This window comes from Rhinolophus hipposideros (assembly GCF_964194185.1).
Source record: "Rhinolophus hipposideros genome assembly, chromosome: 18".
Classification (NCBI taxonomy): Eukaryota; Metazoa; Chordata; class Mammalia; order Chiroptera; family Rhinolophidae; genus Rhinolophus; species Rhinolophus hipposideros.
Genome location: NC_138064.1, coordinates 47,121,839 through 47,139,766, shown reverse-complemented (window position 1 = coordinate 47,139,766; position 17,928 = coordinate 47,121,839). Strand labels below are relative to the sequence as shown.

At 39.1% G+C, this 17,928-nt stretch overlaps 1 protein-coding gene across 3 annotated transcripts in view; it reads left to right on the top strand.

The window, feature by feature from the left end:
• RELN (reelin) overlaps positions 1–17,928 on the top strand; it is a 518,204-nt gene that overhangs the window by 415,060 nt on the left and 85,216 nt on the right. For all 3 annotated transcript variants that reach the window (XM_081080324.1, XM_081080323.1, XM_081080322.1), the window contains exons 32-41: positions 5,201–5,359; positions 5,546–5,734; positions 6,284–6,557; positions 9,032–9,172; positions 9,279–9,456; positions 12,953–13,037; positions 13,872–14,054; positions 15,190–15,361; positions 15,460–15,562; positions 17,306–17,535. In XM_081080324.1, coding sequence (XP_080936450.1) covers positions 5,201–5,359; positions 5,546–5,734; positions 6,284–6,557; positions 9,032–9,172; positions 9,279–9,456; positions 12,953–13,037; positions 13,872–14,054; positions 15,190–15,361; positions 15,460–15,562; positions 17,306–17,535 — 1,714 coding nt within the window. The remainder of the gene's footprint in view (positions 1–5,200; positions 5,360–5,545; positions 5,735–6,283; positions 6,558–9,031; positions 9,173–9,278; positions 9,457–12,952; positions 13,038–13,871; positions 14,055–15,189; positions 15,362–15,459; positions 15,563–17,305; positions 17,536–17,928) is intronic.

Here is a 17,928-nt window from a genome sequence, read left to right as displayed (position 1 = left end):
ATGGGATTTTTTAAGGGGCCCTGAATGTGAGTTGGCTCCTAGCACAAACTTCATGGGCTTCTCTGATGGGTCCTCCTCCAAACCTTGATCTCATAAACGGCCTGCAAAAGGCGTGACTGTGGAAAACATATTGGCTTAAACGGTACCTTTCAGTCGGTAGAGCCACTGGTAGCTCTCTTCATCCATTCCGCATGCCCTTGGCCGGATCAGCACTTCCTGAAAATTTTCATGACTTTTTCTGAGTATCCCAGTACGATTAGTCTAGCAGTTATCCATATCATCCATTTAAGGGAGGGAGCAGCAGTCTGGAAACATTGTAGACCATTTTGTGTTCCCTAACATCAACAAACGTTTATTAAGAACCTGCTGTAAGCCAGACACTGTTCTAGTGGGCTGCAGATACCCTGTCTCCAAATCTCAGCTGCATCCACCATGATGAGCTAGGTGACGCTGCAGTACAGTGGGTTAACGTGGAAAAAAAAAAGGATTTCTCCTTTGTGCTACATTTTCATCATGGGTATTCTGAAGGCCTCATTCCAGAACCAAGGATAATGAAGCAGCTGCTAGGTAGATTCTGGATGCTGCCAGCCATGTGGCAGACAGAGAGAGTGGTGAAGGGGACAGGAAATGCAAAGTGCCATGTGCCAGCAGGGGAAGAACCACTGTGGCTCTAATGACTACAGCGGACTAAGCCCCTGCCCTTAGGGCACATACCTTCTAGTGAGAGGAGTCAGAATATGAACAAGAAAAGAAATAAGCAAGCTGTTAGATTGATGGGCTAGATGGAAATAAGCTGATGAGATGGAAAGTGAACTTATGCAGGGGGAAATGTTGACTTAGATAGACTGGTGTGGGGGGGGGGGGTACACTGAGGAAGTGACTTTTTTAAATTAGTTTCAGGTGTACAAAACAATGTAATAGTTAGACATTTATCATTTATATCCCTCACACAGTGATAACCCCTTCCCCCTATCTGCTACCCCTCTGACGTCACATACAGCCCTTCCATTTGAGGAAGTGACATTTAAATTGGAATCTAAAGGATGAGAAGGGCCAGCACAGCTCAGGGAAAGTTTTCCACAGAGAAGAACAGCAAAGGCCTTGAGGTGGAAAAGAACTATGGTGTTGGAGGAACAGAAAGAAGGCCAGTGGGGCTTAGAGCTCCTACAGGGTGGGAAGTGATCTGAAGGAAGGAGCAGGCAGGATCTGGATTATGCAGAATCTAGCTACCAAGGCAAGGAGTTCGGGGCCTGAAGCCATGTGCTGTGGAAACCTACTGACGGCTCATAGGCCAGGCAGCCACATACTCCAAGTTTTTATGAGATCACCCACAGAAACAGTGTGAAGTTCAAAACAAACGAGTATCTCCTGAGCCCGTGCTCTGCCACGCAGACAGAACTTGAAGGAGTGCATAAGAAGGCAGGGTCCTGTCCTCAGGGACTTGTTTTCTGATTGGGAAGGTGGAACATTTGAAGGTTTTCTTTCACCCTTGTAATAAAGTGACTATTTTCAAATCGTTTGTGGTTGGGAGAGTGTAGCAGTTGGGTACATGACTTTTTCTGAAACTTACAAATCTGTGCCTCTATTTGTGTATGAACTACAAACAAACAAACAAAACCTCCGACCAAAGCATAGTAGGAAACACCCGCTTTTCATAGACAGGAGGCTCTCTGCTCTGTACTTAACCTACAATGGACTACAATTGCTGTTATCTGCCCTTGGGGACAAATTCCCTTAGAATCCCTTTAAGCACAAGTAACTTTTTTCTCAGCTTCTCTTGAGCCATTTTCTTGAACTCACTGCTGTCCACGTAATTCCCATCCCACAGGCATTTCTTAGCCTTTTATTGAAAACTGGCTGTTAAAATGTAAATCTGCCTAAATCCTTGAACAAATCTTTTCCAGTGATGAAAGTAAAGATTTTTTGACTTACCCAAGCTGAAGCCTCAATTTACATATTTGGAATTAAAATCAAAATTGGGCTATTTTCAATAAGACTGGGCAAAATGCAGATGGAGTTGTAATTTAAAAAGAGAAATGTTTTACGTGCCTTAAACACTCAGGAGATGAGCTAAAACGGCTTGGCTTATTCAGATGTGCGGTGCGTTGGATGCCACAGCTAATGAGAGCTCAGCAATTGATATAAAATATGGATGTTGCTCTTTTCCATTATTTCATTTCTCCGCTCTTCCGTCCTTTTCTGGGAGGCATTCCTTCACTGTCCTTTGGAATTGGGGTCCTCATCTCTGCAGACTTAGTTGCTTCCTGAAGGCATACATGACTCTCCTGAAAAAGTAATAAGGAGAAAGGCAACAAGCAGAAACCAAATGGAGTCTGGACCTCTTCAACCATACTCCTCATATTTTGATGTCCATCTGAATCCCTTCGGAGGCTTCTTAGACTGCAGATTCTGATTCAGAGGGACTGGGGTGGTATACTGCATAACAAATTACTCCAAAACTGAATGAGTGAAAGCAGCAACCATTTGTCACCTTCCGCCTGCTGTGAGTGAGGAATTGAGCGAGCAGCAGCTTAGCTGGGTGGTTCTGGCCCCGGGACTCTCAGAGGTTGCACAGAAGGTAAAGGCTGGAAGGCGGAGGGGGCGTGCGGTGATCAGAAGACAGCCAGGGCTGGAGGATCTATTTCCAAGATGGCTCACGTACGTGGCTGTTGGCCAGTGGCCACAGTATCTCACTATGTGACCTGTCCCTAGGCTGCTTGAGTGGCTTTCCTCACAACCAGAGATCCATCACAGAGAACAAGGAAGAAAGTGCAATGCCTTTTATGGGCTAGTCTCAAAAGTCCCACACTGTCAATCTACCATATTCTATTTATTAGCAGCAAGTTACTAAATCCAGCTGCACTCAAACAGAAGAGAATTAAGCTCAACTTTTTGAAGGGAGGAGTATCAAAGAATTTGTGGACCTGTTTTAAAACCAACACAGATAGGGTTCCCAGGTGGTGCAAGTGCTGGTCCTTGGACCATACTTGAGTAGAAGGTACTAGAAAGGACCAGCCAGTGAGAATTTCGTCTCAGGATACTTCATTTCTGGTAGTATAATCTACCTCCTGAATAAGTCACCCCAGATACACCTATCTAAATTATTCATATTCATTCTCTCTCTCTCTCTCTCTCTCTCTCTCTCTCTCTCTCTCTCTCTCTCTCTCTCTGTCTCTCTCTCTCTCTCTCTCTCATATCTTATTAAATGTAAACCATATTCACCCAGATTAATAGCCACAAGTAAAACTAAACTTTAAAGTGTTTGTTCTCTCAGCCACCCAAAATCACATTAAAAAGCCATAGGACATATTTTGAGCAAACATGAAGGATTGGAATATGGAGTTTTGCCAGACGCTCATCAAGTTGACTGGAATAAATATTAGAAACAGCTTGCCTTACAATTGTCTTCATAACCTTCGGTGTGCCGCACGTTTCCAAGACATGGTTCTCATCTCACCCACTGAAGCACTAACTGCCCATCTCTACACCTGTACACAGCATACCATCTCCCCAATAGTATGCTCCCTATTCTTTGAGCTACTTTTATCCTCATTAAAAACGATGATTTATTCTATTTTAAATATGGTAGGATTAATTCTCCTGAGATTTCTCATTGTTTTGCATATTTTTAGTCATTGTTGTTCCTGACATCATACCTTGTTATATGTGGTGACCACAATTCCATGTGTTAATCGATTAGCTTTAAAAGGCTTTCTTGGGTATCTGATGGACATGCGTCCTATTTGGGAGACCACCTCAGGGATACTGTGGATACCTGATCATGGCATTGTACACCAGAAGCTAAACATTAATGAATGCCAACTATAATTTTATATATATAATGTGATGGTTCAGTGTGAGGTCGGAGGGATAGTGGATGGGGGGAGGGGGGTTCACAGTGTGAGGGATATAAATGATGAACGTCTAAGTATTACCTTGTCTTGTACACCTGAAACTAATAAATAAATAAAAAATAAATAAATAAAATGGAAAGACAAAAAAAAAAAGGCTTTCTTTATATTTTTCTCATAATATTTTTTTAAACTTAACCTTAGTAAACTCTTTGTCGTCCAGCATAACAAAGGGATTGGGATATTCTGATCAGTTAATGGGAAATTTAAAATTACTGTATGTACCATGAATAATTTAAAATTTTCCAAAAGGGTTAGAATATAATGCATGTAATATAACAAACACAACTTTACTGAAGACAATTGCTGTAAATACTCAGAAAATAGTTTAGTATCTGCAGTCATAATTATGAATGTACAGTGACAGTCTTAGGAAGAGTTATGGGATAGGCAATTAGGTATATGCCAACAAAGCCCCCTGCCCCTCCCATCAAAACAAAACAAAACAAAACATGTATATATATAGATATATATCTCCTATTGATACCTACTATTTCATAATTAGCAATTTTTCATTTGTTTTCAACATTATCCTTCCCCTGTGTCCTTTTTTAAAATGAAACTGTTTCTGGGAGAACTAGCAGGAGGAGCACATGAGGTCCCTTAAATATTCATGTGCAGGTCCCTAAATCCCATCACTTTGGTGACAGGCACAGGGACATTGGGTAGATGGGGAAAGGGTGACACAGAGAAAGGAAAGCTGAACTAACATCAGAGGGAAGTGAGCTTTTCTGCTTTCCTATTTAATAATTTAGCTTCGTGAAAGCTTCAGTGCCCACGTGACAAAGTGTGACGTGCCAGTAAAGGGTCCTTCTGCTTAATAGAATTCCAAGATGGGCCTTGTTTAGTGTTTGGTGCTTCTGCAGAAAAAAGCACTACTTGATTTTGTGCTGGGGAGATTGAGATATTTCTTCTGAGTGTATAATAATGATGTGAGACTTCATCATATTCAGGACAGAATCTAAAATTCAAATAGGTAATCTAGAGTGGATTTTTATGTCCCCTTTACCAAACTACTCACTGCTCATACAAAGCTGAGTGGTCTTTAAAAGAGCTTATGTATTTTTTTCCCCATTTACTGGGAGCTGGTGCATTAGAAACTGTCAAGAAATTGATGAGCCTTCAGGTCTACTAATTCATTCCCTGGAAGTTAGATGAATGTGCCCTCATTCTATGCGACGCAATTTGGAGTTTCTGCTGCAGTCTTGCCATTTAAGAAATACTGTTCATTGCCTTTTTAGCCTCTAGGAAAGCTGTCTAAGTAACTGGATTTATATCTCTTAACTCAGGGCTTGTTGTTCAGTATTCAAATGACAATGGAATTCTCTGGCATTTACTTCGAGAGTTGGACTTCATGTCATTTCTGGAACCACAGATCATTTCCATTGACTTGCCACGGGAGGCAAAGACACTGGCAACGGCTTTCCGATGGTGGCAACCCCAACATGGCAAGTTACTGCTCCCCCCAACTGTCCTGCTAGTGTTTAGGTCAGATAGTTAAAGCCACGTTTTATTATATGTATCTTAATTTGCTGTCAATTTCTAGACAATTTGATTTAAAATCATGGTCATAAAGGTATTTATATAATACCTAATGAACGTTTCTCTAACGGCCTGTATTCATCTGATTTCAGGGAAACATTCTGCCCAGTGGGCCTTGGATGATGTCCTTATAGGAATGAATGACAGCTCTCAAACTGGGTTTCAAGACAAATTTGATGGCTCTCTAGATTTGCAAGCCAACTGGTATCGAATCCAAGGAGGTCAAGTGGACACCGACTGTCTCTCGATGGATACAGCTCTGACATTCACTGAAAACATAGGTATATGTTTCCACCAGATAAAGGGAGCATATTTAATTAGCTAGGGACTAAATTAACCACAACGCAAGAAGAGATTCTGAAAAGCAAAACTGTATGCATAAGTGCTTTGCTGAGGAAGGCTCTTGGGGGAAAAGTAAAAGTTGTGTTGTCCTCTGATATAACTTGGTGTGCACAGACAGGTTTCGTTGGAATTGTCTTATACAGAGTATGTATAAGATGACTGAGAGTTCTTAAAAGAAGAGCAAAAATATCTATTTGAAGACATTTTTCATAATTTTCAGAATTACATGTTTCATAATTTTCAGAATTACAGACTTAACCCTTCTCAAAGCAGTCAAGTTTTTTAAGTTAGCAGCCTTCCATATTTCCGAGTCTATGCTAACCAAATAAAAATGCTTACCATGAGATGAAAAGTCAAAGCACGCATAAGGCACTAAAGATGAGACAAGATTTTTGTTTGCTCGTGAAAGTGTCCATGATGAACACAACTGCCCGATAAGGAAAGAGAGCACAATTATATACTACCATTAAACCTTTCTCTTTTTGTAGGAAAAGCTCGTTACGCTGAGACCTGGGACTTTCACGTGACAGCATCGACCTTCCTCCAGTTCGAAATGAGCATGGGCTGTAGCAAGCCCTTTAGTAACTTCCACAGCGTGCAGCTCCAGTATTCTCTGAACAATGGCAGGGACTGGCATCTCGTCACCGAAGAGTGTGTCCCTCCAACCATTGGCTGTCTGCACTACACAGAAAGTTCCATTTACACCTCGGAAAGATTCCAGAACTGGAAGCGGGTCACTGTCTACCTCCCACTCTCCACAATGTGAGAATTGTCACTTGGCTACATGTCAGAATTTTAGGTTTCTGTCACCTAATTTGAAAATAATTGTGATTCCACTTGGCAATTCTATTACTTTCTCATGATAATTATGCACAGAATGTGCCAGGAAAAAAAAAAGTGCAATGTGCTTTGGGTTGCAGTTTTTAAATGTGGTTAGGATCTCTGAACATTTTACAAGGCTGAACTTTTCTGTGCTTTAGCAACATAAAGTCTGCCCGCCAGATATCAGTATCTTCCCAATAACCAGACTATTATTTATTTGCTTTAGGCAGTATTGTGAATTCATCACACACAGAAAAGTATCCTCAGTTGTTGTTTTGTTTTGTTTTGTTTTGTTTTGTTTTGTTTTGTTCTGTTTTACTCTCAGAACCACGGTAAGAATAAAAGACTGGTTCCTTTGGAATGCTCATATTGTTTTACATTTTCTTCCCCTTGCCAGCATTTCAGATCATATTCAAGAGTTGTGTTAGGGCTTACAGCAGGCTGCCAGTTTTGTGGTTTAGGCATTTGGGTATTGTAGGATCTTAATAGAAACGAAGGTGTACTGTGGGGGCTGGTTAGAGACTGTGCCCTCCAGGCCTGCTCCCCCAGACTCCTGCCTCACCCCTCCACTGCTCTGTTCTGCGTTGCGGGCAGGTCACCCTCTGCAGGCTGCTTTGCCAGCCGGCTGTATCGGCTGGCTTCCTGATTTAGACACCGATGAGAGATCGGAGGGTGGAAATAGAGATAAAGCAGGGTGTTCCTCCCCCTCCCCTTCTGCCTCATGTGCATCGTGGGCAAGTTCAGTAGCTCTAGCTCCTCCCACATGGCCCTTCCTGTGACCCTGACCGGTCAGCACCAGCGGCAGTATAGCCCCACTGTGTCTGTCCAGCTTTGGACTTGCCGTGGCTTCCGGACTTTGCCACACTCTGGTTTCCTCTCTGTTGACATCTCAGCTCTGCCACTAACTGTGCGTCTAGCTCCTTGTGTTTCTCTGCGTCAAATACTTCCAGTGGTTTCCATTTTCCTGGTTCAAGTCTAAATCAGAGATGCACAACGAAGTGGCAGAAGAAAATGCAGGAAACCAAAGTATCTTGGTATGTAACCTAAAATCGTTTCCTGTAGATCCCCAGAGCTGTGAAGAATGCTTCCTTGTAGCTCATTTATTCAATTTATTTTTAGTCAACAAACATTTATTGAATATTTATCATGTTTTAGAACTCTTTATACGAAACAAGCTGACACCAGGATCCCAATATATTATTTAGGATAACAGACATCTAAGCAATTATTTCTGATATAAAATGATAACAGAGGTAATAATCAGGGCTACTATTGAAACTGGGATAGTACCTAACTCAGTCTGGGGGGCACCGAGGGAGCTTCCAGGAGGAGCTAATGTCTGAGCTGAGTCCTACAAGTGAGAGAACTTGCCCAAGCGAAGAGGGCATTCGTGCTGTTGAACTAAAACAAAATCCCGGAGATCAGAAAAAGCATGAATTCATGGGGAAATTCCAGGATTTGGTGCTGTCAGAATATAATTGTGAAGCAAGAAATAGGGGAAGATAAGGCAAGGGAAAGAGCAGATGGTGAAGGGATCGTGTGTGTCATCGTAAGCAGTTCAGCCTTACCCTGCATGTGTGTGGCGGGGGCAGGGAGAGCCATTTGAAGGGTATTAAGCAGAGTGGTGACGTGATTAGATTTCCGTGTTAGATCCACCATGCTGGCAGCTGTGTTTCATTGAAGGAGAACTTGTGTCGGGGAAATAATAGCCCTTGAAGTGTTCGCATTGAAATCCTACTTTGAGTAGAAGGTGGCCCACGTTCCAAATACATGACTGAGGCACTTTTGCTACATATTCTCGTCCTAAATGAGGGACCGCTGCTGCTGTTTGGTAAGGCTGCTTGTACGGATAACGTGCTCTCCTGACATATATTCCCAATAACTGATTGCAGACGTGAGATACGGGAGTCATTGAGCCTCATGTCATTCCAGTCCTTACCTTTAGGGACCAGAATTGACGCACAAGTCCAATGGGGCTTCCATTTACTATCGCGGCAACCCTGTACGACAGCAGAACAGGAACCTCAGGACAGGGACTTCTTGAGAGTCCAGCCTCCCCTCCTGTTTACCATCCCAGTCTCTTTGCAGTACTGAAGAGCAGTGAAAGCCTGAGAGCCAGGACTAAAATTCTGCGTGTAGTCCAGACAATAGTTCAAAATAATTCTCCCATCTCACTGGTGTTCAGAGATTCTTGTAAGAAAGAAATGGTGAAATATTGAAAAAGCATATTTTTTACTCTCCGGTGTGTGGGGTAAGAGGAAACAGCATCCAATACTTGGTACAATAATCAAGTGTCTTAAAGAAGAGGTAACTGGAACCTGGAGGAGGGCACTTGAAAGCAAAAAGAGAATGAAAAGAAATGTCCTCACGCTTTCAAGGTTGCGTGTCAAACCAAGTGTGTTTTCTTTGGTTAGATCTCCCAGGACGCGGTTCAGGTGGATTCAGGCCAACTACACTGTGGGAGGTGACTCCTGGGCTATTGATAATGTTGTGCTGGCCTCAGGGTGCCCTTGGATGTGCTCGGGACGAGGGATTTGTGACGCTGGACGCTGTGTGTAAGTTAATAAACTGGCAGTTTCTTTTGGGGGGAATGCAAACATAAAAATGGCTTCTCAAACTCAGAACAAATCATGCCTTTTCTGCACTCGTTTTTTTCTTTAGGTGTGACCGGGGTTTTGGTGGAGCCTACTGTGTTCCTGTCATCCCTCTGCCCTCGATTCTTAAAGATGATTTCAACGGGAACTTACATCCCGACCTTTGGCCTGAAGTGTATGGTGCAGAGAGGGGGAATCTGAATGGTGAAACCATCAAATCTGGAACATCTCTCATTTTCAAAGGGGTCAGATAAGATTCTATTTCTCTACACGACTAGTGAAATTCCTTTCTTCGCTCACTGCTCCACACAGATGCATTTCTGAATCTGTTTAGATGATGTATTATTTTATACATAGCAGTTATTGTCTTCTAGTCCAAACCATGGTTCTTTTCCTATTCAGCACACTTTTAGGATCACTTCACCATAACATTTTTCCTCCTCTTTGGTCATCAGATTTCTTTACTTTCTGCTTAATTATAGATTTAAAATTATACATATGCAATTTCTAGAATCTTAACTCCTAGACTACAGCACTTTATGTGTCATTAAATATTTAACTTGCAATATTTTTTAAATGGTTTTATAAAAGGTCTCTGCTTTTTCCTTTCTTTTTTTTCTTTTCCTCCTGCCAATAGAATCATTTGGTGACTTTAAGAACACCAAATGTTTAAGACAAGTTAGATAGCATTCTCAAATATTGTTAGTATATTTTTTATTTCAACCTAGATGTCTGGTTAAAAGAGATATCAAGCAATTGTGCGAAACTCTGAGCTAAGCTGGCACACCTTCATATGTGAATACATGCTATGTCCTGTCTCTCTCAGCATGGGCCAATCAGCTCATCTAAGTGTGCAAATGAAATCTTTAACAAAACTCTGCATGCGTTTCTGTACAACTTTAGTGATTAACACCTAACTTAGAAAATTAGACACCCTGGAACTTTTCCAATGATAGTTGATAGTGCCACCTATAATCCTTGTTTGAATTCAGAATTCTTCTCAAAGTTTGGATGATGAAGGAAAAATACTTAGGGGTCTGAGAGATTTACAAGTCCCTAAACGTTATGAGGAACTGAAGAAATTGAGGTAGAACATTTCAGAGTGGAAACTACTGTGTGTGTGTGTGTGTGTGTGTGTGTGTGTGTGTGTGGTCTTAGGCTTTAGCTGTCATTACCACTAGGCCACTTCATATCCATTTGAAGCAATTGACAAGATCAAAAAGGAGAAGCCCTGTCACTTTTCATGATTCAGAATCTGACCTGGTAAATTTTTAAGCATTAGAATTAACCTGGTCCCTAGATATAATAAAGGAAGAAGACACACAGTCTTTTCTATTTTCCCTTTAGCCATCCAAATGCAAGAGCAGCCAAGCATTATAACATTACCCATATTATCTATCAACTCTGCAAGATGTAGAGAGGGCTCGACATATGCCATTCAGTAGGTTGTAGTTTGACATAGGAAGGCATTCTTTCACGAAAAAGGAAATGATAATCTCCTTGTAATGTTTCTAGATTTAGGAGTACTATCAGCTGTTAACATAGCTCACTGGATGCAGAAGAATTCCTCACACTTAGCACAAATGGATTACTGAACTTAGAAAAAGAACGAGAAAAGAAACATGTCTCTATGAACTAGACTGTGTACAGAAGCAGTGCTTGACAGATTCATCATGTACCTATCAATATCAAATGCTGAACTATAAACAAATATTGCAAATATAAAAGAAAGATACTTTCATACTACAGATCATGCCCACTTTCAACACAATCACTCCTACAAGAAAATGGGTCCTTCTCTGGAACAACTTATACTTACATTCCATAACCAAGAGGGAAGAGTAATCATATTCATTTATCTTGATGTGAGCAAGGGATGTTTAGTAGCTGGACCTATCAACTACCTGCCTCAAAGCTGAGGAAACCACCTTTTCCCATAACCTCACCTTCCACATGGCATCCAGCTGTAAACACATCCATGGTTTAGTACTTGTAAGTGTATGAGGAGCATATAAAGACATTGGGACGTGAAAAATAGGCATTGATTAGGTGTTATGGACTGAGCAGGGCAGCGAGTTATTAGGATAAAAGAAAAACAAACTGGAAATATAAGGCTTTTACATGATAACCTCTAATTCTGGAAGTTTAAATCTATGCTTTGTGAAGTTCAGCGATGGGTTTAAATGCAGTTGCTTTGTCCTACAATATCAAATAATTCTCAAATTCTAAATTTAACATTATCTGGATTTCTTCTCCCAAAACCAAAAGATGATTTCATAAACAAAATGCTGGTATCTTATAAAGGATGGAGGATAAGTTTCAGAATCTGACATGTGTGGGTTCAAATCCTGCCATCACCACTTATAAACTGTGTAATCTTCATCAGGTTACTGTCCCTCTGAATGACAGTTTTCTTCTCTGCAACAGGAAGGTAATAATATCTTCCCCTTTAGGAATGCCAGGTGCTTTAAATGTGTAGTGTCAATTTTGGAACACAGCATGTTGTAGACACTCTGTATATGGTTGCTATTATGAAATTAGTTCTATTTAAAATTTTTCAGCTATTGAGGAACGTGCTCTACACCAAATATAATGAAGAAAAGGGAGAATTTGCTTTGCCTAACTAAAATTAAATTTGGTATCTGGTATTTGTTCATTGATAATTACAAAATCGGTTGGCAGTGTCCACTCAGCCCTCCACCACCAAAGAGTCACTTCATTCAGAAGTCACAGCTGAGGAACCAAAAGGCTCGTTGGGACCTTGGGACACTTGCATAGTGAAATTCTATTTTACCAGCTATCACTACAGTCCTGTGTACACATGGAGAAAATAAGCTATGGAGCTCTAAATCCCAGGCAACCAGAAATAGTTAATTAGCAGAAAAAAATGACTAAAGCGAATGTGATCGCCCTCCTCCTTCCTCAGCTTCTCTGCATGAGCGGTTATAGCCTAAGCACAAAGAGGCTTAGTTATGTCTTATTTAACTTGACCAGCTGGAGGAGGTTGTGGCAGCCTGAAAGAGAGCCTCCTGAGGATGTCAGAGCAGAGTGTGCAAAGCTGTAGGAAGTTCCAAAGACTCCTTGGAACCCAGAAGAAATTGCCTGTTCCCAGCTACCAGCAGGAGCACTTGGCACCTTTTCCATCTGTTTTCTCGTTACTCCTCTCACAGCACACTATGATCAAAGGAGGCTATTTTTTTAAAGGCCTGTAGATATGTAATGCTATCATTTTTGCACCACTTTTTTATGAAAGTCACACAGCAAAGTGTGATTTCAAGTTGAGACAATGAAATTATGTCATTCGGGCATAGGAAATGAAAGCCATTAAGAAAGCGAAAATTATCAAGTTTTCCTTTTAAACTGGACCAAATATGGCTTCTTGACGATTATATGTATGTATCTACCAGGAGTGCCAAAAAAAATGTATACAAGTGAACACTTTGGTCAACATTGCCCAAGCAGTTGTTCACCATAACCAGAATTGTCTGGATGCTGATGGTAACCACTTGGAGCATCTCTTGTAATCACAGAAGTCAAACATGACTTGTATTTATCTTTGGTTATAGGTATCTATATGGAGTATTACAATTTTAACATAGTTTTCCTTTCTCAAAATATGTATACATGGTTTTGGCACCCTCTGGATTATTTACCTAATGCAAGTTAGGTGTATCAAAGCAAAGGAAAGTAATTTTTCAAGTGAAATAAAATTGCTTACCATATATATGTTTTTGTTTTCAGGAAGGACTACGGATGCTTATTTCAAGAGATTTAGACTGTACCAATACCATGTATGTGCAGTTTTCCCTTAGATTTATAGCAAAAGGTAAGTCATTTCTGTGCGTATGCATTCATTATTTCCCTCCAAGAAATTCCCCCACGCGCAATTCCTCCTCCACAAAGAAATAATGGATTTGAGGCCCATCAATTGTATTATGTGGAACAACTAACATAAATTTGAGTACCTAAATGTTCACAAATGTTCTTCTATAATATAAATTCATCTTAATATGAGGGTACGATAACTGCTGATTTTATCATAATTTCGTATAGCTGTAGTAATCATACTAGTTCTGTGGTAGTTAAGTTTATCATCGTATCCCTGAGTCTTCCTACCACTACTTTCTAGCTGTAATAATGTTAAAATTAAAAAACTTCACCTTCTGGAAATTTTGTATTTTCTTTTGCAGATGTGAATTCGAAAAGCCAACTCTTTGTCATTCTTCCTTTTCATACTAACTAAATAATTTTCTTGACAAATAATGACGTTTGGATATAATAAATTTTCAAGTGGATTTTTATTTGTATCCTGCAATTTAAATGTTTGACCCTTTGTAAAGCTATGATGTCTGTAGAGTCAAAGTTTTTTGATGTAATATTGCCTAAATGAAACACAGAAAGATAAGTGTTCATATCTGAGAAAGAAAGGCAGATATTATTGTATGAAAATCCAAGATTTGGTATGTGCTTTGAGTTATATGCGTACAGAAAATCGAACTTTGTCATCACATTAAGTTGCCTCTGAAGCATTTGGACTATAAAGCCTCTATGTGAATATAAGTCAGCTTGTGCATTGATGCAAAAAGAATGGTCTAAAAACATACTGTTTCCCCATTTTTTTATCACAGTACATTTTATGCCTGTGTTATCTTCTTTCTAGGTACCCCAGAGAGGTCTCACTCGATTCTATTACAATTCTCCATCAATGGGGGAATCATTTGGCATCTGATGGATGAATTCTACTTCCCTCAAACAACCAACATACTTTTCATTAATGTTCCCTTGCCATACACTGCCCAAACCAACGCTACAAGATTCAGACTCTGGCAACCTTATAATAATGGTAAAAATGCACATATTCTCCTGTGATCAAAACTGACTATGGCATGTTAATATGTTTCTAAGGTGTGAAGGAAGTGTTTCTCAACTGAATAGCTTAACTATTCATCACACACATTTTACATGCTCCACTTTCGAGGGGTCTCCGTTAATATTTAACTGAATATATCATTATCACCTCTTCATACTTGACTCGTAAACTCTCTTGATGTAAATATAGCTGAATCCTGTCACAGATCTAAGGTTTTTAAAAAATAATCCAACATGACCACTAGGTACTCATCAATTATAACTACATTTTTGCTGAATTCATTTGGGAATATGTAGTTCTTCTGAGTGTGGCATTTCACTAGTGAGACGGAACGTTATAGCAAAATGGCATGACAAAGTGGGAGGGACTTTGACCAAGCAGGCAGGGCCTTAGATAGATAAAAATATTCTTATCACATACACTCATTTTAGTTGATAAGTTAAAGTGAATGAATAACTTAATAGCATTTTCAAATGGTTAAAGAAGATAATTTTACAAATTTGTGATGTTTTATTGCATTCCATATTTCTATTAACTGCTGATTATAAAAGATCAGACCCTACCAAATTATGCATGTAATGGCCTATGTAGGCATGGAGATACATTAAGCAGATTCTTTGCAGAGGTAACACAGAAATAGGTAATAAAAATGTACTGCCATCTCTAAAATTTAACCTGAGTATTTCCTTTATAACTAATAAGTCAAAACTAAATTCTTTTAACATGTTGTGAACAGAAAAAAATAATCTTTTATAATCACCAAATAAAAGGCCACAAAGAAATGTAATCAAGTTCATAATCCAGAGGATATTGTCTTCATGTTATGTTTGGAATACTTGCCTGATTTTTCTTTATTGTTTTCACTAACAGCTTCCAAAACAAGAAAGGGAAGAAAGCTACGTCAATTTAATATGATTGAAATCTTAATTTGTTCTACACTTTAATCACTATAAATACATTCTTATATAGTTTGTGTTTCTTTGTATAGAGACATATGTTTAACCTGTTGCTACTGAGTTCCTTCTGTCCTCTACTGTCTTCCAATGAACAAAAATGTCCATCTGATTTTCACCATTGGAAAAACTTGCTTTATCCAAAAATGCCTTAGGTAAGAAAGAAGAAATCTGGATTGTTGATGACTTCATTATTGATGGAAATAATTTAAACAACCCTGTGATGCTTCTGGATACATTTGACTTTGGGCCCAGAGAAGACAATTGGTTTTTCTATCCTGGTGGTAACATTGGTCTTTATTGCCCATATTCTTCAAAGGGAGCACCGTAAGTGTCTAATTCAAAAGCTAGAAACAAAACCACTGCTCTATACAAATCATGATGAACCTTTGCCTGAATGGATTCCTTGTTTCCTTGTATAACAGCGAGGAAGATTCAGCTATGGTGTTTGTTTCAAATGAAGTTGGTGAGCATTCCATCACCACTCGTGACCTCAACGTAAATGAGAACACCATCATACAATTTGAGGTACTTGGTTTTGTGCTATAAGAAATACTTCAAATTTTATCCTGAACAAAACCTAGGAAAGAGGAGGAACATCTCAGATAATTTCATGCATTATGACTTTCCATTTTTGTGCAAGGACAAAAGAGGTTTTACATCATAATTCATTTTTATTAGCAGAACAAATGTGACACTAAGGTTTATTTCTGAATTTTCATTATTGATTTATGACATAATCTCCCCAGCTACAACAAGGGGAAGTTGTTGAAATAAATTATTCTAAATATTATAAATATAAATAGGACAATACCATTCTACTATTACTATTTTCACAATTTTTATGTTATTTAGGACCCACGTCAATGTAACTACAGTCTATATCATGCCAGCACATTTATACAACATTTACCATGGTGCCATGAATTTTACAGATAAAATAATACTACACTGTTTTTATAATCACAAATATATTTTATCTGTGTATTTCATTAATATTCATGAACTCTTTATGTTTTTCAAGAAAGCAAATTAATAATGTATAAAAAAATACTTTTATGATTTCAAAAACTTAGCTAAAATCAGCAGAACCAAAGATGAATTATGCCGATGTTTAATAATATTAACTTCCAAAGCTGAGATCCATACTAACCGTTGGGCAGACTTACTTAAAATAGTATCTAATTGCATCAACACAGTTTTGAATATTTGTTTTAGACTAACTCTCTGCAATGTCTAAATTAGAGTTGTCTCTTGCATCTCAAAAGTCAAGGACCAAATGATACCTTAGTGAACAAATTATTTTGTATCTATTTTTTAAATTTTCTGTTATGTTTTCTAATTTTATTTTCAGTTACTTATATAACTTTCTGTTATATTTTCTAACATTTATGCTTTAAATATTAATAAAAAGTAGCACCTGTGGCCCTTTTAAAAGTTCTGTTATCAAAAGAATCCAGGTAGAAACAAATGCTGATGGTTGAAAAGTTTATCAAATCTCAATAGCTGACTCATCAGAAGGTAAGAGGAGTAAGTTCAACAATTATGAATAAATTATAAAAATATAAATATAGAATTAAATATATCTGGTTGCTGTGACAGTAAGAAAAATGTTAATCCGAATTGAAAGGGAAAATTTTCACAGACAGAATCACATGCATTTATTTAAGTTTTAGTTTAATTTACTTGAAAGCATTGAAAAAGGAATGGAGTGGTTATTTCCTCAATGGTTAAAAAGGTCATTCTGAAAATACTCTCCCTGTGCCAGGGAAATAGTAATGATTGTATTTTGTTTTGTTTTCATATTAAATACGTGTGGAATATTCTCCTCATACAAAATTTTGGGGATTACACGTGTTTGGAAGGTGTCACAAGAAGGAAAACAGAAGGTCTTCCTATCTGGCAGACTGGGAAAAAAGTTAATAGGTAGAATTAGGGAAACAGTTTTTTCATTATGATTTGGTTGGCTTGGCTATAAAAGTAGGCCAAAGATAAGACTTGGAATTCTATGCCAGCCTCTGCCTTACCCCCTTCCTAGCTTTTCTAATAAAATGAGGGAAAATAAATTTTTCATGAGGCTTTTTGAGGTTCTTTATGAAAAAGTATTATTTCAAGGTAATATTACTCAGGCAAAACAGAATTTCATAGTGTTAAATATTTCAGCAAGACAGTTCCCAGGAAAATGGACTCTCAAGAAAATAATGAAGTGGTGAATCATTTCAAGGCTTGTTGCTCTGTGGTAATTTGTATCATTTTTTTTTCTTCCCTAAGATCAACGTTGGGTGCTCAACTGATAGCTCATCTGCTGACCCAGTAAGACTGGAATTTTCAAGGGACTTTGGGGCAACCTGGCACCTCCTGCTCCCACTCTGCTACCACAGCAGCAGCCACGTCAGCTCCCTGTGCTCCACTGAGCACCATCCAAGCAGCACCTACTATGCGGGGACCACCCAGGGCTGGAGGAGAGAGATCATGCACTTCGGGAAGCTGCACCTTTGCGGGTAAGGACACCGCCCCCAAACCCCCCACCCCGCTTTATGCTGCATTTGTTTCTCATTTGACACTTTTCTCCCTGACATCATCATTGACTTACTACCTAACTGAGGTAATGTCTGCCTTACATTTCTTCTTCAGTTCTCCACTTGAAAGATATTGATGGGTATTTAAAACCTAGGACACTGAACCTCACATACTTCGAACTTAAGGTTTGAAGATAGATTTAAAAGAGCACACCGTGGACTGCACTCTTTCAGGAGGTTCACACCCCCATGGGTCTTTATTAGATGAGTTAGGAAGAAACAGAAATATGGTTTTCCCCTCATGTTATAACCCTCCGCCACTCTCTCCTCCACCTCACAATATAAATGCAGTTAGAATTTTATGACTTCCAAGCA